Source organism: Rana temporaria, chromosome 1, assembly GCF_905171775.1.
Source record: "Rana temporaria chromosome 1, aRanTem1.1, whole genome shotgun sequence".
Classification (NCBI taxonomy): domain Eukaryota; kingdom Metazoa; phylum Chordata; class Amphibia; order Anura; family Ranidae; genus Rana; species Rana temporaria.
In genome coordinates, this window is record NC_053489.1 from 162,411,169 (window position 1) to 162,436,649 (window position 25,481).

The window sequence follows — 25,481 nt, forward strand, 5'->3', positions numbered from 1 at the left end:
TGCTCTCAACCAAACTGTCAAACCATCCAATGGCTGGTGTCATAATTGATCATATGTGGACCATAATGGCAAATTTGAATACAGTAAACAAATGATTGGTTGCTATGGCTTACTGCATTTGGCATGTAAGTTGTCTGCAGTAGTACAAGTGTTGGATGTCGGCTGGTTATTAACTGATTTCAACCTGAAATGAGACGGTTTTTGTTTTATCCAGCTGTATTTACTTCGTGCAACTTATAACACCCAAGTGAAAGATATAGTTGGAAGAAGGTTCGCCCCCCCCCTTAAAAATAACTCCTAAACGCATTGAGGTGTAGCTAATAACTTTCTTAATGGCACGCAAAGCCATTTGGCTTTCAACTGTGTTTAGTTGTGCTAATTTTGATTAGTTCAGCATGAAATAAGCTTTCATGGAGCATTTTAGTCCCTGGTAGTGCAACGGAAGCCTCTTTTGGGATATAGTTGTGAACAAGTCAGGACATATAAAAAAAAAATGCTAAAGGCTCTATCAATGCCTAGAAACACAGTGAAGTCTAATATTAAGAAGTGGGCAACTCTGAAGCAGTTGCAGGAATTTGACAGAGTGGTCATTGTGTGCATGTAACAATATTACAAATCATCCACAAATGTGGCTTGTATGGGAGAGTTGCAAGAAAAAAGCCACTCCTCAAGAAAGGCCTCTTGCAGTCATGACTGAACTTTTGAAGATTCTAAGGCCACATGGAAATAAGGTGTTCTGGTCAGATGAGACTAAAATTTAATTATTTGGCCTCGACACCAAACCATGTTTGGCGGAAATCCAATATAGCTCACCATCAAATTAACACCATTCCTACAGTAAAGCGTGGAGGTGGTTAAATCCTCTTTTTTATGGGGGTGTTTCTCTGCAGCAGGGACTGGAGGATACAAGGAAAATGAATGGGGAAAGATACTTTAGGAAAATCTGTTGCCCTCTGCCAGAAAGTTGTCAATGGGAAGAAGGTTTACCTTTTAACATGACAATGACCCAAAGCACACAGCAAAAATGACCACACAGTGGTTGAAGGAGAAAAGGGTGAATGTCCTTGCATGGCCGCCCTAGACAGAGCCTAGACTTAAACCCCATTGAAAATCTGTGGAATGACTTGAAGACTGCAGCCCGCAAACAGTCTCCATCAAATTTAACTGAACTTTAACAGTCCTGCAAATGAAAGTGGGCAAATATTGCAAAGTCTAGATGTGCAAAGTTAGTAGAGACATATCCCAACAGACTAAAGGCTGGAATTAAAGCAACATTTTGGTTCAACAAAATACTGACACAGGGTTTTTTCCAACTCAGTGATTTTGTTTATAGATTTAGATAGACGCATCTCTCTATAATAGATACATATCTATCTAGATAGAGATATTTATCTCCTAATATTTAGTGTGGCTAAAGTGAACTGTAGTACAAATAGAATTTCTCTGTTTACAGAAATAGTTCCTATTCTCTAACAGGCTTTGCAGCATTCAATACTTTGTGATGGGTACTCATTGTTTGTATTGCAGTTGCCCAGTGGCCGCTTGTTTCATGCTGCAGCTGTGATTGCAGATGCCATGTATATCTTTGGCGGGACTGTGGATAATAATGTCAGAAGTGGAGAGATGTATCGCTTTCAGGTAAGAAAATAGATGAATGTATATTTCTATCCTCAAATATGAACTAAGATTTTGCTATTCTGTTAGCTTGCCTCCTTGTGTACTACTAAATTCAATGGTGCAGAGGTAGGTTTTATAGAATTGTTGATAAAGATTTTTCCTTCCTTTCCTGGTTTTAAATTTGAACTTTTGACATGGGACCTTGAATCTAATATTTAAAAGGTCCAAGACTTCTGACCCAGTTTTTTACTTCAGAGGATACCTACTGTACCAATGGTAGATATCAAAGTGTTGCAAAACTCAGATTTGCACATTCGTATAATATAACCCGTTGATGAAACTGATTTGTAGATGACATATATTTTCTAACAATTTTATGAATGGGTATCGTTTAACCACTTCAGCCCCCGCAAGGATTTACCCCCTTCCTGACCGGGACATTTTTTGCGATATGGCACTGCGTCGCTTTAACTGACAATTGCGCGGTCGTGCAACGCTTTACCCAAACAAAATTGACGTCCTTTTTTTCCCCACAAATAGAGCTTTCTTTTGGTGGTATTTGATCACCTCTGTTTTTATTCTTTGCACTATAAACAAAGAACAAACATTTTGAAAAAAAGAAAAACATTCTTTTTTACTTTTTGTTATAATAAATATCCCAATAAAAAAAAAAGTCTTCCTCAGTTTATATGTTCTTTTTGTTAAAAAAGATCGCAATAGGCGTATATTGATTGGTTTGTGCAAAATGGGGATAGATTTATGGCTTTTTTTTTTTTTTATTAAACGGTGGCGATCTGCGATTATCGGGACTGCGACATTGCGGTGGACAGATCGGACACTTTTTATTGCACTTTTTTTGGGACCACTGATATTTTTACAGCGATCAGAGCTAAAAATAGCCACCGATTACCCCTTCCCTGCCAGTGACATTTATACAGTAAATACTAGGTGGCGATCAAGGGGTTAAATGTGTTCCCTCATCAATGTGTGTGTGTGTGTATATGTGTGTGTGTGTGTGTGTGTGTGTGTGTGTATATATGTATGTATGTGTGTATATGTATATATACATACATACTACTTGCGCACACACACGTATGTTCTGGCTCTGTCTGTCAGGAGTGGGTGCCCGGCAGACATCGCCACGCACACGCATCAGCTCCTTAGTACCGCGGCTGCCGTACAACTACAGTGATTCACGCAGAGGAGCCATTCTGTTTGACGGTGGGTGGCAAGTGGTAAAAAAAAAATGGCATGAATAAGCACTAGTTCAGTGCAAAACGCGTCGGCTGTTCCTTTGCTGTTACCTTGTGATGTGATGTACCTGCTGTTCGTTTGAATAAAAGACAACCTTTATGGTCATCGGAGTGCGGCTATCCATTCTTCTCTCCATATCCCATGCATGCTTAGTGCACTGCCAGCACCCACGGTATCCTGAGTCAGTCTATTGTTATATAGTTGACCCACCTGGAGCGGTGATCCCTTTTCTCTCAACTTGTTTTGGAGGCTCTAATATAATTGGTACAATATTTATTTTTTCTTGTTTTGCAGTTCTCCTGTTACCCCAAGTGCACTTTACATGAGGACTATGGAAGGCTGTTTGAGAACCAACAATTCTGTGACGTGGAATTTATTTTAGGAGAAGTAAGTTGTAGCTGTAAGGTATGTTGGGCAAGTTGAGGATTGGTAATAACATGACCGATTTGCCACCATGATGTCTCCTATACTCTTAAGTACAGATCTTGGGGGCTGGTTGTCCAATACTATGTGTCGGAATGTACCTGTGGGGTGTTCGTTATGGAGAACAATAATGGCCCTACAGCCTGTATAAAATGTTGTCTTTATTACTCTAGTCCAGTTGTGGGCAACGTTGTATTTTAGTGTTTGGCAATGTGGTCCCTGGCTTGATTTGCATTAATTTCCTTTCTTTGAAAATTGGCCTTAGTAAGCTGCAAGGGCCCTTTCACACGGGGCTGTCCGTGTGCACGTTCCGCTTTACTCAGCGTGGATCGCTCCCTCGATCTATGCTGAGCAGGCAGATGACAGGTCTGTCTCTGTCCCTATTGAGGATTGGATGATGAAGGGCCGTAGAGTCCGTTGTCACCCGATCTGCCAGACGGAAGGAAAAGTAGGGTTTTCCTCTGTCACACTTTGGCAGGTCAGAGCGAGTCGGATGTCAGCGGGCATGTCACCGCTGACATCTGTGGCTCCATAGAGGAGCACGGAGCGCCCATTCAGGTCCGCCTAAAAAACTGGCTGGCGATCCGCCCGTGTGAAGGGGCACTAAGGGTAGTATTTAAATGTGGTCTTCTTTAGAGACGGAGTAATGCACATGGATTCTGTGTATAGGGAGCACGTTTAATATGCTGTACAGTGAATTCTATCTGAAGAACTTTTTCGAGCCATGAAGGTCACAGGTTAACCAAGCAATCGCCTGTAACAAGTTGATGTGTGCATTTTGTTCTGAACACATTAAACATGTGACAATCACTAACCAGATCTGTGGTATATGCAGGGATGCTGATGGTTCAAAGCTCAGAATCTTGGTATTGTCTTCTGATATGAAAGTTTACACTATGCCTTAATGTTGTATTTCTTTGTCACCAGAAAGAGGAGAAAGTGAGAGGACACACGGCTATTGTGACTGCTCGATGTCAATGGCTAAGAAAAAAGATAACTCAGGCAAGAGAGCGTCAGAGACATGTAAGTAATTGCAATTAAAAATTCGCAAAGGAGAACCAGAAAAGCCAAAGGGTCCTAAAATTGAAAGATCTTTATAAAAAAATAATTATTTTTTTAACAGGCTTTTGTCCTGAACTGGTTTACTGATATGTTGCCTTTAACATAGTTAAAACCGACACACTGGCATGGCTATACTACCAGGAATGAAGGTGTCATTTTGAACTTATCAGCCACTCGCTGCTCTGTCATATTTGTTAGGTTTTGGTATGTATTTTAGTTTTGATATACACAATACTCTTCTTGTGTTTTTTATTTAACCAGAAATTAAAACCCGATTCTGAGGAAGAATGTCAAAGTGCACCACAAAAGCAAGAAAATGGAAGTGGCAATGCAAAATTGTTCCGATCTCTGCCCATACTGGAAGTAGTCATCAGAGATGCTGAAGCACGGCCATTTGAACTGCTTATGCAGTTCCTGTATACAGACAAGATAAAGTACCCACGGAAAGGTCAGTGGGACTGCTAACTGGGCACAGGATGTAGCAGAATTTGCTGCAAAGAATTTTAGGAAGACTATCTTTCACTTTTTTTTTTTTTTTTTTATTATTACTGTCCTGACTCTTTTGGGTGGGGATTTAACTTGGGTCTGAGACCAACCGAAATAATAACAGTGGAGGGGAAAACAATAACATTTTGAGTATATAAACATATCTAATGTTCTGTCTCATTCTGCATCTCTAGTGATATCTGCTCATCAACTGTCTATAAGCTGGACAAGAATATAAAATATATTTCTCAGATGTTCCAACCAGGAGATGATTACATTTTTGAACAGACATGTTATCTGTGTAGCCATAGCACCCCTTTTAATGCTTGTGGTGGAAGAAGAGTAAACACTCACACACAGTGCTGGCCTTCTTCAGGGAAAACCTTTTTTTAAACAGGCAAAGTCAGGCAGCTAATCAGCTGTACCCCTTAGAATGGTCTGCTGTTACCCATTGATGTGATAATCAGTCTTTTTGAAACCACCATCTATGCATACCTTTCTTGGAGCAGCTGTGTATCAGCATGTATGCTGCTCTTATAACTGGGAGGCAGGACAGTGGCTCAGTTAACAAAATGTAAATCCAGCTATTTATTTTCTAGATTACCAGTCCCCTTTTTTTTTTTATTGGTCTTTCTAGAGAGGTAAGAACACTGAAAAATGTACTCGCAGCAGTTATTAGTTGGTCCTAAAGCTGAACTCCAAGCTGGCCCAAACAAACTATTTCACTAAAAGTGATTTTAGCTGCTGTGTGCGCTGTATCATAATGTAGTTTTATCAGCTATATATTCATACATTTTTGTAAATGCATGTTTAGCGTGTGTATTCAAAATAATCAGACCTCATCTGCTTTGTGCTGTATGTGTATTATTGAATGCTTCTTGACTAGTGGCATGCATCACTTGTTCATTACTTTAATTCTCACCGTCTAGGTCACGTTGAGGATGTTCTCCTCATCATGGATGTATATAAATTGGCTTTACATTTTAAGTTGTCACGGTTGGAGCAGCTTTGTGTTCAGTATATTGAAGCATCTGTTGACCTTCAGAACGTCCTTATAGTGTGTGAAAATGCTAACAAGCTGCAGCTGGATCAGTTAAAGGTACGAATTCTCACATCTCAAGGTTTTAACTTTCCACAGCATGGGAAGAAGCAGATGTGTTGTGTTGTCTTTTATATAGCGTGTGTTCTTTTTGTACTGCATGTGTTCTGGTCTGCTTATAGCAGGGATCCTCAAACTACGGCCCTCCAGCTGTTGTAGAACTACACATCCCATGAGGCATTGTAACACACTGACATTCACAGACATGGCTAGGCATGATGGGAATTGTAGTTCCTGAACAACTGGAGGGCTGTAGTTTGAAGACCCATGGCTTATAGCAGGGATAAGCAATTAGCGGACCTCCAGTTGTTGCAGAACTACAAGTCCCATGAGGCATAGCAAGTCTCTGACAGCAACAAGCATGACACCCAAAGGCAGAGGCATGATGGGATTTGTAGATTTGGAACAGCTGGAGGTCCGCTAATTGCTTATCCCTGGCTTATAGGATAGGGAGAAACAGAATCTTCTCTGTCCACACTGCGTTTTGAACTGTGGTGGCGTCCAATCTGCCTTAGATATAGGTCTTATTTTCAATAGTTTGATTAAAAATCATTTTGATTAAAAAAGTTTCATTTTAAAATATTTACCTTTTACCAATGCTAAATAGGTTCTCATTTCCTGACGATTGAATCGGTACCCATTTCCTATTAAACAGTTTTTTGTTTTGCTTTTTTTCTGTAAAGACATAAGTAGGTTCCAAGTCGGTTGCCCACTTCTCAGTAACACTGTTCTATGGAATTTGGTGGGTCCATATTGGATTTTTTTTTTTTTTTTTTTTTTTTTTTTTTTTTAACAATTTCTATATTAAAACATAAGCACATGTCAACATAAACTCATACATTGGGTGTCCCTATAAAAAAACCAAGATTGTGCTTCACTTGTTACATACCACCACACAGTGGTGCTGGAGTGCGAGCATTAAATATAGGGCCGGTATTCACGGCTAAATCTAATAATTCAAAAAAAAAATGCAGAAACGGCTCTGGCGACGAAAGGGTTAATAGACAATTTGTCAACATGACCAAGGTTTCTCCCTGTTTTGAGGATGGTAATTCCTGACATGGGAGCCAGACCATTTGTTTCCTGTTCTACTACTGTGTAACTTTATGTTACCTAATTTATCACTGCTACCTTTAGCTGCCATAAGGTGGACTATTATCTGATAAAATAGGTTAATTATTTATATATATATATATATATATATATATATATATATATATATATATATATATATATATATATATATATATATATATATATATATATATATATATTTTTTTTAACCTTTACTCTATGTTTTAACACTCACACGTCCCACTTAAAGCTGCCAACAGTCTTGTGCAAATGATCCCTAGAAAAACAAGCTTATAAAAATAAAAAAGGGGGAAAAAAAAAAAGTTGTGTACTATTTTTGTTTGGAATACAAATGTCACGCCTAGTAGAAAGTCTTTGTTTCATTATGTATATTTGAATAATGCTAGTTTTTCTCGTAGGTTATTGTTATTGCCACGGCTAATTACCTATCTTATATTTTAGGAACACTGCCTGAACTTTGTAGTAAAGGAATCCCACTTCAACCAGGTGATCATGATGAAAGAGTTTGAGCGTTTGTCATCACCCTTAATTGTGGAGATTGTACGCAGGAAACAGCAGCCTCCCATCCGTATTCACTCGGATCAGCCTGTTGATATAGGTTTGTTGCTTTGTGGACAAAAATATGATGCTACTGATGTTTTACAGCAAGTAACTTTTTTGTAGTGCAACAATCTTTCTAAGCGGTTTAGTCTCTCCTAGGTCTAGAATGTAACTTTTTTTTTTTTTTGGTGTGGACTACATGCACCCTCTTACTACATGTTTGTAGCAATCAGCCTGTTCATGACTATAAAAGTAAAAAAATAAAGCCTCAGATATATATATATATATATATATATATATATATATATATATATATATATATATATATATATATATATATATATATATATATATATATATATATATATATATATATGTGTATATATATATATATGTGTATTTATTTTGGAGAAGTATGGCGAAAGCTTTTTTTTTGGCTAAACTTTTCCTGTGGGTTACAGGAGTACACTTACTTTTGTATTCCTCCTGTCACCCAGAGTCATCTTTTGCGTGCTATTAGTTGATGGGGCAGAGACCTGCCAGGCCTGGGAAGGATCCAGACAATATCGTCTGGATCCACCCTGCTGCCTGATTGACAGCTGGCTCTCTGCCTTTCAGCTTACAGTTGGGAGGCAGAGCTAGCCACACCTTCCCTCTCCCCAGACTGGTGCTACAGTGTGCACTGGAGAAGCATAGAGTGGTGAGTAACACTGCTCTCCAGTCGGAGCAAACCGAGAACTAAGCAATCGTCTGTGATTGCACTTCACAGATTCTGCATTATGGAGGGGAGTGTTTGTATGAATTTACATATTAAAATGAGCAAACTTCACCCCATGCAGCTTACAATAGCAAACAATTTTAGGTTTTGGCTTTCACTTCTCTTCACTGTATAATGGAGTTCAGAAATTAAACTGAAAAGAATATGAAAATCGCTTTAAGAATCTGATTTATGAAACTGCAAAGATAATTGGAGTTCCCCCTGAAAATGGAACTTCAGCATTGTAGGTGACCCCATGACATGCGTGGGTATCCTGTTTTTAGATGCCCAGCTCCCACTTTCTCCCTGGCGCCGGAAGGAAGATCACCTCCTCCACTCCCTGCCATTTTCTGTGACATGGTCACAGGTCCCAGAAAATTGCACGGCCAATCACAGCGTGCAGGGCTCTGAAGCCACAGCTGGGCGCCCACAGTAACAATGCCGGCGCCATGGAGAGGAGGGAAGGAGGAGCAGGGCATCGTGCGCCCGCATCGCTGGACCGTGGGACAGGTGAGTGTCTGATTATTAAAAGTCAGCAGCTACACTTTTTGTAGCTGCTGACTTTTAAATGGGTGGAACTCTGCTTTAAGTTCTGCTGGATAAACCGTAGAAGAGGCTGGTAGAAACCCTTCTGCATAGTATAGCTTCACATGTTCATAGATTAAAAATGTTGCCCTTTCAGATGCCCAATTATGCAAAAGCTATGACTTATGATGCCTGTGTATAAATCATGGCCATTGTGCAGACCATACATATTGACTCTATCATTTCAGATATGCAGATAAGTGCTGCAGCATGTTCTTTATTGAAGCCAAATTTTAAGTTGGTACCATAAAAAGCTGAATCTGCTGCAAGTCTGGCTACACCAGACCAGGACATTTTTCCTAGCCGTGCATAGCTGTACGTCTAGGACTGCTAGAAGTTGTGGCCATTGCCTAAAGATGTACAATTTTATATTCTTTAAGACTCACTACTGCTACTTTCCAATGTATGTGTTCATGTGTTTTTAGGCACATCCCTCGTTCAGGATATGAAAGCTTATCTGGAAGGTGCAGGAAGAGATTTTTGTGACATCACGTTACTGCTAGACGGACACCCAAGACCAGCACATACAGCCATCCTGGCTGCTCGATCCAGGTGTGCATTCACTACACAGCTGCACATTTGATAAAAAAAACAAATGGGAACTAAATATTGGGAGTATTTTTTTATTTTTTTATCTTTCTACCATTAAAATATTGGTGTGTAGTAGAATAACTAGCATTCTAACAAAACATCAGACTACACATTGGGAATCAATGAACAACTGTTTGGACCCAGGTAATATATACCTTTTTTGTAGACTGTGATAGAAAAAGCTAAAATGGTTAATGACTAGCTGTAAATTTCTAAGTGTATCCAGGGTCACCGATAAGGCAGGTACAGCCTTGTTGTACTGGGCCTGGGCCTCGAAAGCTCAACAGAGGGGCCCGGCTGAGTAAAGTCAGCAAACTTTAGCCCACTGTTGGCAGGGATGTAGCCTGAACTGCACTCCTGTGATCCCTAGAAGTACAGCCAAATTAGCTTTATACTTCTTAATTTGTGCTATTAGACATATCTTAGTTAATTACTGTTAGTGGCAAATATTGGGCAATAAGATTTCATTTTTATGTTGAAGTATGGCCTCTACAAACCTGTACTGTTGCATGAGGGCTTGTATACATGGGAGCTGCTGTCAAACGCTCAGCATGTATTTGACTGCCTTTGCATGCAGTGCAAATGCGTCTCTAATAGGATATATTTCAGAGAAACTACTATAAACTAATATAAAGCAGGTTAAATGCAGCCTGGGGAATTTGATGACAAGCGTTAACAATGCCCAAGTATGCAAGCCCACAGTTTAATCATGTTTGAGATGTCCAGTGTAATTGTTGTTGCTCTATCTTACAAATCTAGAAACATGGTAGATAAAAGCAAAGTGGTTGCCTTTTTAGACCACATTGTACTGTGTATCCTGTTAATTGTACCTCTAGTTATGCAGTAGATTTTCCACATGGCAGAAATTACTGCAGGAGAGTTCAATGAACAATGAAATTCTATCAGCTTATCAGGGAGGCAGCAGTCCAGTTTTATCTACAATTAAATAGACTGGGCCTTGCATGTAAGTGTATGTAATTGTGTGCTTTCCACTTTACTATTTATCTGCAGCTATTTCGAGGCCATGTTCCGATCTTTCATGCCTGAGGATGGTCAAGTAAACATCTCTATTGGTGAGATGGTGCCCAGCAAACAAGCTTTTGAGTCACTACTACGATACATCTATTATGGGGAGGTGAATATGCCCCCTGAAGATTCACTGTATCCTTTTTATGTTATCAGATTGGTTGTCCCCCTCCATTAATGCCACCGTGTTTATCTGTGATAGATAAATAAGATTTTAGTTGTGCACAGCAACTACAGGGGCATCTCCAAAAATTAGACTATCAGCGAAAAGTTAATTTATTTCAGTAATTCAATGCAAAAAGTGAAACTTGTTTATTATATACAGTGCCTTTCAAAAGTATTCACCCCCTTAGCTTTTTACCAATTTTGTTACATTACAGCCTTTAGTTCAATGGTTTTTTAATCTGAATTGTATTTGATGGATCAGAACACAATAGTCTAATTTGGTGAAGTAAAATTTGAAAAATATATACATAGCTATTTTTCAGAAATAAAAAACTGATACCGTATTTATCGGCGTATAACACGCACAGACGTATAACACGCACCCTAACTTTAAGAGCGAAGTTTCAGGAATTTTTTTTCCACAACCCCCTGCGTATAACATGCAGGCACAGTCTACCCTCTATTTTCAGAGTAAAAAAGTGAGTGTTATACGCCAATAAATACAGTAATTGCCATGTGCGCATGTATTCACCCCCTTTGTTATGAAGCCCATAAAAAGCTCTGGTGCAACTAATTGTGTGACTTCTGAAGGTAATTGGTGAAATGATGTCCACCTGTGTGCAATCCAAGTGTCACATGATCTGTCATTACATATACACACCTTTTTGAAAATCCCCAGAGGCTGCAACACCTAAGCAAGAGGCACCACTAACCAAACACTGCCATGAAGACCAAGGAACTCTCCAAACAAGTAAGGGACAATGTTGTTGAGAAGTACAAGTCAGGGTTAGATTATAATTAAAATATACAAATGTTTGATGATCCCTAGGAGCACCATCAAATCTATCGAAACCAAATGGAAAGAACAAGGCACAATTGCAAACCTGCCAAGAGATGGCCGCACACCACTTTTTGGCCATCAAAGAAAACGCAATGTCTGGCACAAACCCAACACTTCACCCAAAGAACACCATTGTGTTTTTCAGCAGTCGGGACTGGGAAACTGGTCAGAGTTAAGGGAAAGATGGATGGTGCTAAATACAGGGATATTCTTGAGCAAAACCTGTACCACTCTGTGTGTGATTTGAGGCTAGGATGGAGGTTCACCTTCAAGCAGGACAATGACCCCAAACACACTGCTAAAGCAACACTTGAGTGGTTTAAGGGGAAACGTGTAAATGTATTGGAATGGCCTAGTCAAAGCCCAGACCTCAATTCAAAAGATAATCTGTGGTCAGACTTAAAGATTGCTGTTCACAAGCGCAAACCATCCAACTTGAAGGAGCTGGAGCAGTTTTGCAAGGAGGAATGGGCAAAAATCCCAGTGGTGAGATGTGACCAGATCATAGAGACTTATCCAAAGCGACTTGGAGCTGCGATCGCCTCAAAAGGTAGCTCTACAAAGTATTGACTTTAGGGGGGTGAATAGTTATGCACATTGACTTTTTCTGTTATTTTGTCCTATTTGTTGTTTGCTTCACAATAAAAGGAAAACAAATCTTAAAAGTTGTGGGCATGTTTTGTAAATTAAATTATGCCAATCCTCAAACAATCCATGTTAATTCCAGGTTGTGAGGCAACAAAACACGAAAAATGCCAAGGTGGGTGAATACTTTTGCAAGGCACTGTAGATTCATTACACATTTCAAGCATTTCTTTTTTTAACTTTTATGGCTTGCATCTAGTGAAAACCCAAAATTCAGTATCTCAGAAAATTTGAATATGAGGTCCAGTGTGAAGTTTCCATAGCGGTGCTGATTTGGGGAGCCATGTCATGTGCTGGTCCACTGTGTTTTATCAAGTCTAAAGGCAGCGCAGCCGTCTACCAGGATGTTCTAGAGCGGTGGTCATCACCCTGTCCTCAGGGCCCACTAACAGGCCATGTTTGCAAGATAACTGAAATACATCACAGGTGATATCATTTGCTGCTCTGCATCTCCCCAAGGTAATACATAAATCCTTGCCTGTTAGTGGGCCCTAAGGACATGGTTGACCACTGTTTTAGAGCACTTCATGCTTCCCTCTGCTGACCAGCTTTATGGAGATGCTGATTTATTTTTTTTCAGCAGGACTTGGCACCTGCCCACACTGCCAAAAGTATCAATACCAGGTTTAATGATCATGATATCACTATGCTTGACTGACCAGCAAACTCGCCAAATTTTCCTAATATAAAGAATCGGCACAAACTGTGCAAATTGCTGTATTTGGATCTCTACTATCATACTTACTTTTCTTGTAATCAGTTGCTGTTTTTTCTTTACTGCGCGCTTCTCGTGCCGCTAGTCCTTGCAATACCATGCCCTGCCAATATCACGGTCTCACTCCGCAATCCTGCAAGAGCACAGGCTCAACTGGGATTTTTGCTATGCCGGTGACAGGGTTGCTATAATCACAACGAAAATGAGGCTTGGCTACAGACTCTCTGCAAATGCGTGAGATTACGACAGGGAGAAAAAGGGCAGAAACCCAAAAGCGATGCAAACCCTGACGCAGGTGCCATGTACGAGTACTGCCTTCTGACAAGGAGGAACAAATTACTAATAAGACATCTTAAGAGGGTTACTAGCTGGGCAGAATTTAGTAGAAAGTGTAAACCTACTGGCTGCTACGGAGCGCTCGAGGGGGGAGGGGCAAGATGTCTGTGGGGTATTGTCAGGGGCGGGAGATGACACACCAGACCCAACAATGCAGACAAGCTGAAGGACGCTATCAAAGCAATCTGAGCTTCCATAACACCTCAGCAGTGCCACAGGCTAATCACCTCCATGCAATGCCGCATTGATGCAGTAATTCATGCAAAAGGAGCCCCGACCAAGTATTCAGTGCATACAATACTGTACATGGACATACTTTTCAGTAGGCCAACAATTCTTGTATTAAAAATAATTTTTTTATTTTTTTGGCCTTATGCAAGATTCAAATTTTCTGTGATGGTGAGTTTGGGGTTTTAACTAGCTGTAAGCCTTAATCCTCGAATTTAAAGGAAAGAAATGCTTGAAATGTATCACTCTAAGGAATCTTTATTATGCGAGTTTCACTTTTTGAATTGAGTTACTGAAATTAACTTTTTGATATTCTAATTTTTTGAGATGCACCTGTACATAGTTCCTAACAAGTGTCAGGAGTACTTATCATTCACATTGAAATCCACTACACTGCAAGGTCTTTGTGCTTTCTGCAACGTGTTTGTACTCTGCAATTATGCACTTTAACGTGGAACCTCCAATAAATGTTTTATTTGGAGGTTGACCAGTGAATGAGGCGAGATTCCATGTAAATGAGCTTTAACACCGCATCTCCATTGGACTGATTTAAAACTTGTTCATCAGACAGTGATATGCAAACACATTATTTTGAATACTTTTGCTTCTCTTTATACAAAACGGACTGTTGGGTTCCGCCCACAACTTGAGAAATTTTTCAGTGCAACAGTCCCTCATACTGCCAGACTCCTCAATTATTACTGTCAACACAACAAATTTAGCCAATAATCACAAGCTATGCTCAAAAATGAGCTCATTGTTGCCTTTAATGAGCAATCTATGGCCGTACACCAGTATTTTGTTAGAAAATATTTGCTTAAAAACAGTAATTCTATTCTCTGATGGTTTAGTGAGGGTCAAGGCAATGTCTGTTTTCAAACACAGGAAGGAGAAAATTCGAAGGAGTAGGATGGAAAAAAAATAAAAAATCTCTAACTGTGTGTGTGTGGTTTTCGTTGCATTCACTCTAAAATCCAGTGTTAAGAGCGAACAAACTTTTTTAAATACTTTTTGATCAACATTTGTAGATTCATCGAATCTACTCTTTTGAACAAACATTCATACGAGCATTTTTGCAAAATTACTCTTGTATGACCAGGGGGGCCGCCTAAAGGAGTTGTAAACCCTCATGGTTTTTCACCTTGATGCATTAAGGTGAAAAAACCTGTGCTGCAGCTGCCTCCCAAAACTCCTTTTTTCTTACCTGAGCCTGATCGATGAGCACAGCAGCTCCAGACGCTGTCTCAGGTCCTCATTGGATAGATTGATAGCAGCAGGCGCCATTGGCTCCAGGGGCTGTCAATCAAATCCAGTGACACGGGCAGGGCCGAGTACTGCTGTCTTTGTCAATGGACGCAGCAGCATTGCTTGGGAGTGCCCCCATGGAAAGCGCTCTCTGGGGGCACTTGAGGAGTCAGAAATGCCCGGGATCCTGCAAAAGGAGGATCGGGCCGCTCTGTGCAAGGGCCTTGCAGAGAGCAGGCACAGAGTGGGTCAGTATGACATGTATGTTTTTATTTATTTTTAAACAAACCTTTACAATTACTTACTTATTTACAATTAGAAAGTCACTAACTGCTTCAGTGCACCACTGTATTGTTAAATTGGGGGTAAGGGTAAGCGGTCAGCTTTGTTATGCAAATTTTAACTAATATTTCTCAGTACAAAGGTAAAGCCAGCTGTTTTTGTTGCAGCAAGCAGCTTCCTGTAAAGACTTTGCACTGATATTGTATTGGTGCTGATACTAACCAATTGCACAAGTACTTGTGCAAATGCTCCGATACCTAAACCTTTGCAGTGCTATTTGAGCCCATACAAAATAAATGAGCTTAAATCGTACTGCAAAGAATCACATGTCATTTGAACAGAAGTGTAGTGCAATTCCTGTTTGAATCGCGTGCATTCCCCACCACTCCTGTGTGAACCTTAGCTTGTCATAGTAACTTCAGCCTGGGTTCACACAGGACCGGTGCAGAAAACCACATGCGATTTACACAGGAATTGCACCGCATTTCTGTTCAAATCTCATAGGATTCTTTGCAGTGCGATTTGAGCCCATTCATTTTGTATGGGCTCAAATCACACTGCAAAGGTTTTGGTACTTGACAGAAAGTATCAGTACTTGTACTCTCGGGTTAAAATCTGGTATCTGTGCAACCCTACTTTGCACAAAAGCCAACTCTGTATACACTTATAGATACATGATAGTGTGTGCACATACTTAACACATGGTTTATAATGCTTCCTATGGTGGCACACAGAGAAAAGGAGGAGCCAAGAGTGCTGGCCAGGGACCTCCAAAAGAGGTGGTTTGGGGCTGCTCTGTGCAATAGAAATTTTTTAGCTAAAAATTTTTTGGACCTTACCACTGTGTTAATGACTAGTATAAAACCTGCACAATAATGTCTAGATAATAGAACTGAAGATTGATATTTACATATTTTAACTATTAGTATCAAAAAGAGAACTGTTAAGGACTTGGTCCACTCGCCAGGGTGTGTTTTAAGGCCTCCAGCCCACTTTTATTAACAAAAAAAAATAACAAGATTCCATAGGAAAGCCCTGATTCTTACCATTTGTTGGTAAAACCTGCCTATCTTAAAGCGGAGTTAAGCCTGGGTAAAAAAATAAAATAAAAATTTAGTCAGCGGCTACAAATACTGCAGCTGCTGACTTTTAATATATGGACACTTACCTGTCCAGGGAGCCCGCGATGTCGGCGCTCGAAGTGAGCCGCTCCTTGGCTCCGGGTGCAGGCGCCGGCATCCTTACTAAGGAAAACAGGAAGTAAAGCCTTGCGGCGCTTTTTGAATGGTCCCTGCTGTTTTCTGGGACCTGTGCGCCTTCCAGAAGACAGCGGGATGGGGAGGACCAGACATTGGGTAATTCGCCACACAAGAAGTGGGAGCACATACCTGGATTTGACAGGTATCTGCTCCCCCTGAAAGGTGCCAAATGTGGCATCGGAGGTGGGAAGGAATCCAATCCATGGAAGTTCTGTTTCTCGGTGGAACTCTGCTTTAAAGTGATATAGTCTTGTTTTTTGGGGGTTTTAAAATAACAAACGTGTAATACTTGCCTGCTGTGTTTGGTGGTTTTGCACAGAGCAGCCCCCGATCCTCCTTTTCTCGGGTCCCTCGTCATCGCTCCTGGCCCCTTCCTCCTGCCCCCACGGCAAGCAGCTTGCTGTGGGGGCAGCCAAGCTGCTGCTTTGTGTGTCCATTCAGACACAGAGCTGCCTCTCTCTCTCTCTCTCTCTCTCTCTCTCTCTCTCTCTCTCAGGAATTGTCTCCGGACAACCAATACTCTTGTGCAATATCGCTGGATTGCGATGGGGCTAAGGTAAGTATGAGGGGGCTGCTGCACAGGGTTTTTATCTTGATGTATGAATGTATTAAAGTGCTTTTAGAACCACTTTAATTACACCCTTCCTTTAGGCTACTTGTTCTGTGCTATTGAGCAATCTTTCCCAGCCACAAAGAACCCCCCCCCTGTGTAATTTACCACTAGGACCGCCTGTACATACTGCCTGTCAAAATATAAACACTTCTAATGCTTGGAAATCAATCCTTAACTTGATCTTTAGCTACCTGTTCTCTGCTCCATATTACTATGGATTCTTCAGCAACCGACTGCAGGCCTATTGCAGGCAGAACCTGGAAATGAATGTGACCGTTGAGAATGTGCTTCAGGTATTACTTCTTGTTAATGATTCATGTGTGAAAGCAGAAGGACCATAATAAGCCTATATTGTAGAAGTTCTAATTGACATTCCCTAGAAATATAAGCAAGTAACATTACAAATATTTTTTATATAGTTTTCATCATGTGAATTTACAATTTCTGCTTCTTTGTGTATTGGAAATGAGCATGAAGAAAAGCTACATCTGGGCAGATGACATTTATAGGCAATTAATAGTTGTGTTCGTATTTGCTATTGCTTTGGAAGTGGTGGCAAGTTTTTGGGAAAGGTAATTTCTAGCATTTTCCTCTTTTGTACGTTGGTGAGATTTTAGGTTATTTTTCCGCCCAACAAATGTGTGTTTGTCACATTTAGTGAGTATGCAAGTTTGTACATGGTATATTTGCAGGGGGCATTCCTAATGTCTCTATACATTTTCAGTGTGAAATTCAGATTTCCAACTTGTTTTTTTTTTTTTTTTTTTTAGGTTAACCGCTTGCCGACCATTATTCCGTATATGCAAGGCAGCTCTGCTGCGTCAGATCACGTGCTAGGCACTTCCGGGTGGGTAGCATGCGCTGCTGGGGACTCGGCAGTGGCAGATGCCGATCATCAGGAAGGCACAGGACAGAGCTCTGCCTATGTAAACAAGCCAGAGCTCTGTCCTGTCAGCGGGGAAGTTATGGATTTTCTTTCCCCGCAAAGCAGGGAAAAAATCCATCACTTCCCTTAGTAAAAGCACCACAGATGGCACACCAAAACACTGGTTAGGCAAACTCTTAACCATTTGATCGCCCTAGATGTTTAACCCTTCCCAGACAGTATTCGGTACAGTGATCATGCATATTTCTCTTATCGTCCATGGACGGACACTCCTTAAATCTTGACAAGTGACTTGACTAGAGGACTAGGCAGAAGCATGTTGGATAATTAAATACATGTTACATTAACAGAGTTGAACGGCCCCGCCCAGGGGGCGGTCCCTCCAGACATAACCCTCCTCACTGCAGCATGCAGCCTCAGTTTCGTTCTGCCTAGCAAAGGAGATGGACGTATGGCTCCCTTTGAGCCCAGCGCCCTGAGGAGAAATTTCTTTTTTTATTTTACCTTTTCTTGAAGAATCTTCGGCTGAGACAGGCTGGATAATATAGATCCTTGTAGTCTACTCAGTTCGACCAGCGAGCATGGGCACACCTTTGCAAAGAGGCTGGGTATGCCACCCTATGGCTCCTGTGTGGCCGGCGAGCTTTGCTCCGAGGTCCGCATATGACTAGGCTGTGGTGTTGTCTCACTCAGTGGACTGGGCCGACAGCTACCTCCATTGCGGTTGTAGCTCTGTCAGGAATGCGTCAGCGAGTCCTCGCTCGGACGGGTAAGTAAAGTCCCTCCCGCTTCGGTGGGTTGGTGCGGCTGGGCATTCCTGGGGTTCTGGGGTCTTTTTCTCCTCCCTTCCCTGCTCCTTTCCCTCTGCTGCATTGCTAAAGCCGCTGTCCGTGGGGGGGGGGGGGCCTTCCTGGGGGGCTGTGTTATCGGGTATTTTTTCTTGTTGTACTGGGTACTTTCCTGTGTGGGGTTTTCACTGTGAAAGCCCTACGAGGCTTTTCCTGTTTAAATGCGGCGTTTGGCCGGCGCTGGCGCCATTTTTTGGGAGGTTTTCAATTACATTGAAAACTCCAATTGGCGGCCATTTTGTTGTAGCCGCACTATTGCGCAGCTTACATTGCGGTCGGCCATTTTCCTGTGGCTGCGTTCTGAACGCTCGGCGGCCATCTTTGTGCAGTCCTGGCCCCTAGTGCTGTATCCTATGGCGCAAATGGTTCCCTTCAGATGCCGCACAGTCCTTCACGGTTCTTTTCCTCTCCACACGCTGTGTACTGAGAGCGGTCGGCAGCGCTGGGCAGTCTACTCCTGAGGTGAGTCCCCTGGGTACCCCTGGTCAGTGTGGGTGAGAGGCCCTGCATAGGGCCCTAGGAGCTTCAGTTTATTGTAAGGACAGGTGGAGGCTGCATGCTGATGCACCTACATGTCATACATACACACTATGTAAATGTTTTAATATTTGGAGCCAGTACCTGGATCCTTCCCCCAACATGCTGGTGGTAGCAGCAGGTGTTAGCACCTGGGATTCCCACAGAGACTTTATTGTTAGCCTTTGACACTTTTGTGCCAGGGTGGGGGCGGACTGCGGACAGCCGTAGGTTTAAAGAGTGCTCCCTCCCCCCGTTATCCCCTGGAGAATGCTCTGTTATGGAGCCGTGGACCAAGTACCTGGGTCGGTGCAGGATAAGGCATTTATGGGTGCGCTTCTGACTGCTGTAAGGGACTCTCTTATGCTGGATCGTGCAGCTGGGTTTCCGCCGAGGGCTCTGTCTTTTTTTTGGATCACACAAATCGGACCGCTCTCTGTAGGTTTTTTCCTTCTTTGCCCTTCTTTGATAATTTCTTGGATGCGGAATGAGAAAAGCTGCTGAGGGATTTTGTAGTCCCTCACCGCCGGGCGGTTCAGTGCACCTTTGAGGAGATCCCTTTCAAGAGGTGGGCTTCTTCTCTGGTGGTGGACCCTCCGGGTGTCATGTATAGGTGACCATTCTCCCTATTGCGGGAGGCCCCGCTTGTATGGATCTGACTGATAGAAGATCCGAAGTACTGACCCTTTCCATGTTTACCATGCTGGGGTCTGTCTTGCGGCCTATTGTGGCCGCTGCTCTGGGGTCTCAGTCACTCACGGAGTGAGCATTTTGCCCCAGACAGTGGAGGAGCACCGACTCTCTCCCGAAGTTATTAGGCTAGTGGACCAGCTGGTCCAGGGTCTCATATAGGTCTGTGGGTGCGTAAGCCGATCACGCCGGCACCAAAATCCTGCCAATGTATGTAGCCTTCCCTCCCTGTCTCTAGGTGGGGGGGGGGCGACTTGCAGGTTCACAATTCGGTGAAACCTCCCTGCTCTCTGACCAGTGGTTTTGCGAGGTGGTCTCTTCGGAGTACTAGATAGGGTTTCCTCCTATCCACAGAACAAAGTTCTTTCCTCGTGTCTTCCTCTCCCGGCCCGTCGGTCTGCCTTGGGTAGTGTGGGACTTGCTAAGCTACGGGGTAATTTTACCTTTCCTGTAGGACGAGAGGTTTGGGGTTTTCTATGGGCCTCAGGCCCTGAATATCTTTGAACGTTGGGTAGTTCCGCATGGAATCCATTCGTTCGGTGGTAGCTGCGCTCCACCCGGGGGACGTCCTGGCGTCCTCTGACATCAGGGACGCATACATGCATCTCCCGTTTTGCGTATGTCAGTGTTTTTTCTGTGCTTCGTGATGAAATAGGGTCTCTGTCAGCCTGTGGTCCTCCCTTTTGATCTGGCGTCAGCACCATGGGTTTTCAGCTAGGAGCTCGCACTTATCCTAACTTTGTTGGGACAGCGAGGCTTTGCCTCGTGGCTACTTGGACGACTTTCTTCTGAGAGCAGCTTCTGTCTCAGACCTAGTGGATGTGTTATTTCCATTCAGACCCTCCGAAGATTCGGGTGGGTGTTAAACATTTAGGCCAGGAGGTGTAGCTCAGTGGCAGCAAGCCCGTCTTCCATGTGTGCGACCCAGGGTTCAAATCGTTGGAGTATTTAGGGTTGATCCGGACACCTCGGTGGCGAAGGTCCTTCTTCCCCCTGGAGAAATTGCAGACTCTTCAGTCTGCGGTGAAGCTATTGGCATCACACAATCGGTCTCTCCGGGCACCTGCTGGTCCGGGGCCTGTGGGTAGCCTCCTTTGAGGCGGTACTGTATGCCCAGTTCCACACTCAGGTTTTCCAGGGGAAATACTGTCCAGGTGGTAAAAAATCTCTTGTCTCTCTGAAATCCTCAGATTCCGGTGCGCCACCTAGTCGGTCTCTCTGAGTTGGTGACGGAGATCCCTGACTCTTCGGTCCGGGAAGTTGTTTCTTCCTTCCAGTGGTCGGTGTTTACGATGGATGCCAGCCTCACGGGTTGTGGGGGCACCTGGGGGGGTCCAGTCGGCCCTGAGTCGCTGGACTTGCGTGGACCTACGGCCACACCTCCCTGAATGTGCCCGTTCTCGTCTAGTCTCGGTAACTACCCAGGGTCGTGCCAGGGTGGGAGACCGCCTGTGAATACCAGGTGCTGTGTGGACCATGTCTACCGTTCATTGTCCTACTATTTTAGGCCATCAGGCTATGCTTCTCCTCGTGGTCGAGGAGATTACAAGGTCGTCCGATCTGGATTCAGCCGGACAATGCCACGGCCGAGGCTTCGGTCTACCATCCGGTATACCGGCAGGCGGACTACTGGAGTCGCCAGATGCTGGACCAGGGCGACTGGTCTTTGTCCTTGGTGTTTTGGCTCCCTTGCAGGAGGTGAGCCTCACAGGGCATGGATCCTCCTGGCCGCTCGTCTCCACCGCAAGGGTTTCGAAGTTAGTGGCCAGGTCTAGTGATCTGGTACAGACGCGTCAGTGGCCCTGTGGGGTCTGTATCAGCGACTTTTTGCCGTTCCTCCTTTTTGTATTTGCTTCCTCGGCTGCTCCACAGAGTGGAGGCTGAGGAGATCCCGATGATTCTAATTGCTCCAGATTGGCCTCAGCGTCCTTGGTACGCCGATATCGGGCGCCTGGTAGCAGAGGTACCCTGGCGGTTGCCAGGGCGCGAGGTCACTCTGTCTCGAGGCCCCATACTTACTCCTGTTGTTCAGTCACTGACTTGCTCAACATGGCTATTGGAAGCCAGACTGTAAGACAGGAGGGGTCTGTTCGACTCCGTCATCTCAACAATGCTGGGGGTACGGTAGTCTTTTTCCGGAGGATCTACCGAAGAGATGGAGCGACTTCCATGGACATACTCGGTGTCTAGGCTCCTGCTGTTTTTTACAGCTTGGAGTGGATCTAAAGATTGCTTAACCACTTAACGACCCGCCCGTTGACAAGACGTCTACAGGGCGGTTTGTTAACTCTGGCAGGACGTCCCTGGACATCCTCCCAGAATCGCACATGGGAGTGTCCCCTCCCTCCCCTCTCTGTACCGATCGGTACAGTGTGAGTGGAGAGAGCGGGTGTCGGCAGCACTGTGGGCTGGATCTGTGACAATTGCAGTCACAGATCCAGACATCCCTGCTCAGCCATCCCTGCAATACCCTGTGCAATACTCTTCCTTTCCTGCAATACCCCCTGCAATACTGTGCAATACCCCTGCCAGTACTCTGCAATACCCCGGCCCAATAGTCTGGGGGAAAAAAAATGAGTTTTAACCACATCTCGGCCGTCATATGACATCCTTGACTTTGTGCAGGGATATCTGAATGATGGGTGCAGCTACAGGTATCATTCAGATATCATCTTTTTCAGCCGGTGATTCTCTACACCATAAGCACGATCATAGCAGCTGTTCCGCCTCTTGATCATTCTTACGGGAGGCGAAAGGGGATGCCCCCCCCCCTCCCCTCTGCCTCCGGTGCTTCTTCCGACTCACCGCTAAGATCGCAGTCAGGAACGTTTTTTTTTTTGTTTTTTTTTATTTCAGGCTTCCCAGCCTAGAGGTGAGATGTGGGGTTTTATTGACCCCATATCTCACTGTAAAGAGGACCTGTCATGCTATATTCCTATTACAAGGGATGTTTACATTCCTTGTAATAGGAATAAAAGTGATCAAAACATTTATTTTTGGGGAAAAACATGTCAAACTAAAATAAATAAAGTAAAATGAACAATAAAAAAAAAAAAATATTATTTTTTTTAAAGCGCCCCTGTTCCTGTGTGCTCATATACAGAAGCGAACGCAAATGTAAGTCCCGCCCACATATGAAAACGGTGTTCAAACCACACATGTGAGGTATCGCTGCGAACGTTACAGCGAGAGCAATAATTTTTGGCCCTAGACCTCTTCTCCAACTAAAAAGATGTAACCAGTAAAAATATTTAAAGCGTCACCTATGGGGATTTTTAACATTGGGCTAACTTTATTGTGTTTTTTTTTTTTAAAAAGACGAAACAGTTTTATTCCCAAAAAAAACGCGTTCGATAAATTGCTGTGCAAATACCGTGTGCGATAAAAAGTTGCAACGACCGCCATTGTATTCTCTAGGGTCTTTGCTAAAAAAAATATAATTTTTGGGGTTCTATGTAATTTTCTAGCAAATAAATGATTATTTTTACATGTAGGAGAGGAATGTCAGAATTGGCCTGGGTGCTCCAGAACGCCTGAAGGTGCTCCCTGCATGTTGGGCCTCTGTATGTGGCCACGCTGTGTAAAAGTCTCACACATGTGTGGTATCGCCATGCTTGGGAGGAATAGCAGAATGTGTTTTGGGGTGTAATTTGTGGTATGCATCTGCTGTGTGTGAGAAATAACCTGCTAATATGACAATTTTGTGAACAAAAATAAATCTTGATTTTTGCAAAGAATTTTGGGGAAAAAATGACAACTTCAAAAAACTCACCATGCCTCTTTCTAAATACCTTGGAATGTATTCTTTCCAAAAAGAGGTCATTTGGGGGGTATTTGTACTTTTCTGGCATGTTAGGGTCTCAAGAAATGAGATAGGCCGTCAGTACTTCAGGTGTGATAAATTTTCACATATTGGCACCATAGCTTGTGGACTCTATAACTCTCACAACGACTAAATAATATCCACCAATTTGTACTTATTTTTACCAAAGATATGTAGCAGTATAAATTTTGGCCAAAATTTATGAAGAAAAATTTCCAATTTGCTAAATTTTATAACAAACAAAGAAAAATATATATATATATATTTTTTTTTTTTTACGGAATTTTCAGTCTTTTTTCTTTTATAGCCCCTCAGATTAACAGCAACTGCACTTCCAAGTGCACTTTTAGTGTACTTGCAATGCACTTGTAATGCAAAGTGGATTTGCCTTTAATAAATGACCCCCATTGTTAAAAAATATCTTTTAGGGTGCTCACTTTTAGTTCCAGCTGGGTAGCGGTGATGGATCAGTCCCCCGCCGCTCCGGTGGCGTCCGTAGCTCCAAGGCTGAAGAATATCACGGCACAGAGGACTGCAAGGCACAGCAGACAAGCGCTAGTCCCAAAAAACCAACCCCACACATTTCTTGGGACTAGCGCTGGTCTGCTGTGCCTTGCAGTCCTCTGCTCCGCCCCTTCCTCTCTCCGTAATAAACCTTGCTGGAGACTGAGTCTCTTTTGATCTCCTGAGCTGGCTGCAGCTAACAGACCAGAACCTTTAACACAGGTCTGGTCCCAGAAGCAAATGGACTTGGCCTCAAAGTAACAACTGGACTTTTATGTAATTCTGTACCTATAGGGCTTCGCCCAGGAGAGCCACCAGAGGGCACCTGCCGGCCACTGCACGGCGGGGAACCCGATGCACGTAGCCGGCCCGATCGCGTGCACGCGTGGCAGCACAGGGTTTGTGTATGTTAACACACAAATCCCTACGCTGTCTGAGGAGAGAAGACAGATCGTGTTTTCTACTTTGTAGAAACACCCGATCTGTCATCTCCTATAGTGAGTCGTCGTCCCCCCCCTCAGTTAGAACACACAATAAGGGAACATAGTTAACCCCTTGATCGCCCCCTAGTGTTAACCCCTTCCCTGTCGGTGACATTCACATAGAGCGATCAGTGCTATAAATATGCGTGATTGGTCCCAAAAATGAGGACAACGTCGCAATACTGCAAAAAAATCGCACATCACTGCTATTACTAGTAATAAAATAAAAATGCCATAAATATACGCTTATTGCGTTTTTTGTTAAAGTGGTTGTAAACCCTTATTTTTCACTTTTACCTACAGGTAAGCCTATAATAAGGCTTATCTGTAGGTATAAAGAATATCTCCTAAACCTGTACGGTTTAGGAGATATTCCCCTCGCAATGCGCCGCTGATTGCAGCGGCGCATGCGCAGGGGGAATCCACGGCGAAAGATCCGGCAGCCGCCTTGATCTCCCGCTTGGGAGTGACGTCATCGCCGCTCCAGCCAATCACAGCGCTGGAGCGCCGATGCCCGGAAGATACGCCGGAGCAAGATGACATCTCACTCGGCGTGGACCAGGTAAGTGTTCTTCACCTCGTTCCTAGGTAAGTATTTCATAATCAGCTAGTATGCGGTGCATACTAGCTGATTATGCCTTTTGCCTTGCAGGTTTAAAAAAAAAATATATATATATATATATATAATATACAACCGCTTTTAAAAAAAAAAAAATATATGTAGAATATATATCAGCCTGAATTTAGGAAAATAGTTTTTAAAAAATAAATTGGGATATTTACTATAGCAAAAACTAAAAGATATTGTGCTTTTTTTTCAAAATTGTCGCTTTTTTTTTGTTTATCGCGCAAAAAATACCAACAAAAG

At 43.0% G+C, this 25,481-nt stretch overlaps 1 protein-coding gene across 3 annotated transcripts in view; it reads left to right on the forward strand.

Annotated features, from left to right (window-relative positions):
• LZTR1 (leucine zipper like transcription regulator 1) overlaps nucleotides 1-25,481 on the forward strand; it is a 43,979-nt gene that overhangs the window by 14,384 nt on the left and 4,114 nt on the right. For all 3 annotated transcript variants that reach the window (XM_040345137.1, XM_040345145.1, XM_040345154.1), the window contains 9 exons: nucleotides 1,528-1,638; nucleotides 3,166-3,258; nucleotides 4,222-4,317; nucleotides 4,618-4,804; nucleotides 5,772-5,941; nucleotides 7,478-7,634; nucleotides 9,344-9,470; nucleotides 10,521-10,670; nucleotides 17,052-17,157. In XM_040345137.1, coding sequence (XP_040201071.1) covers nucleotides 1,528-1,638; nucleotides 3,166-3,258; nucleotides 4,222-4,317; nucleotides 4,618-4,804; nucleotides 5,772-5,941; nucleotides 7,478-7,634; nucleotides 9,344-9,470; nucleotides 10,521-10,670; nucleotides 17,052-17,157 — 1,197 coding nt within the window. The remainder of the gene's footprint in view (nucleotides 1-1,527; nucleotides 1,639-3,165; nucleotides 3,259-4,221; nucleotides 4,318-4,617; nucleotides 4,805-5,771; nucleotides 5,942-7,477; nucleotides 7,635-9,343; nucleotides 9,471-10,520; nucleotides 10,671-17,051; nucleotides 17,158-25,481) is intronic.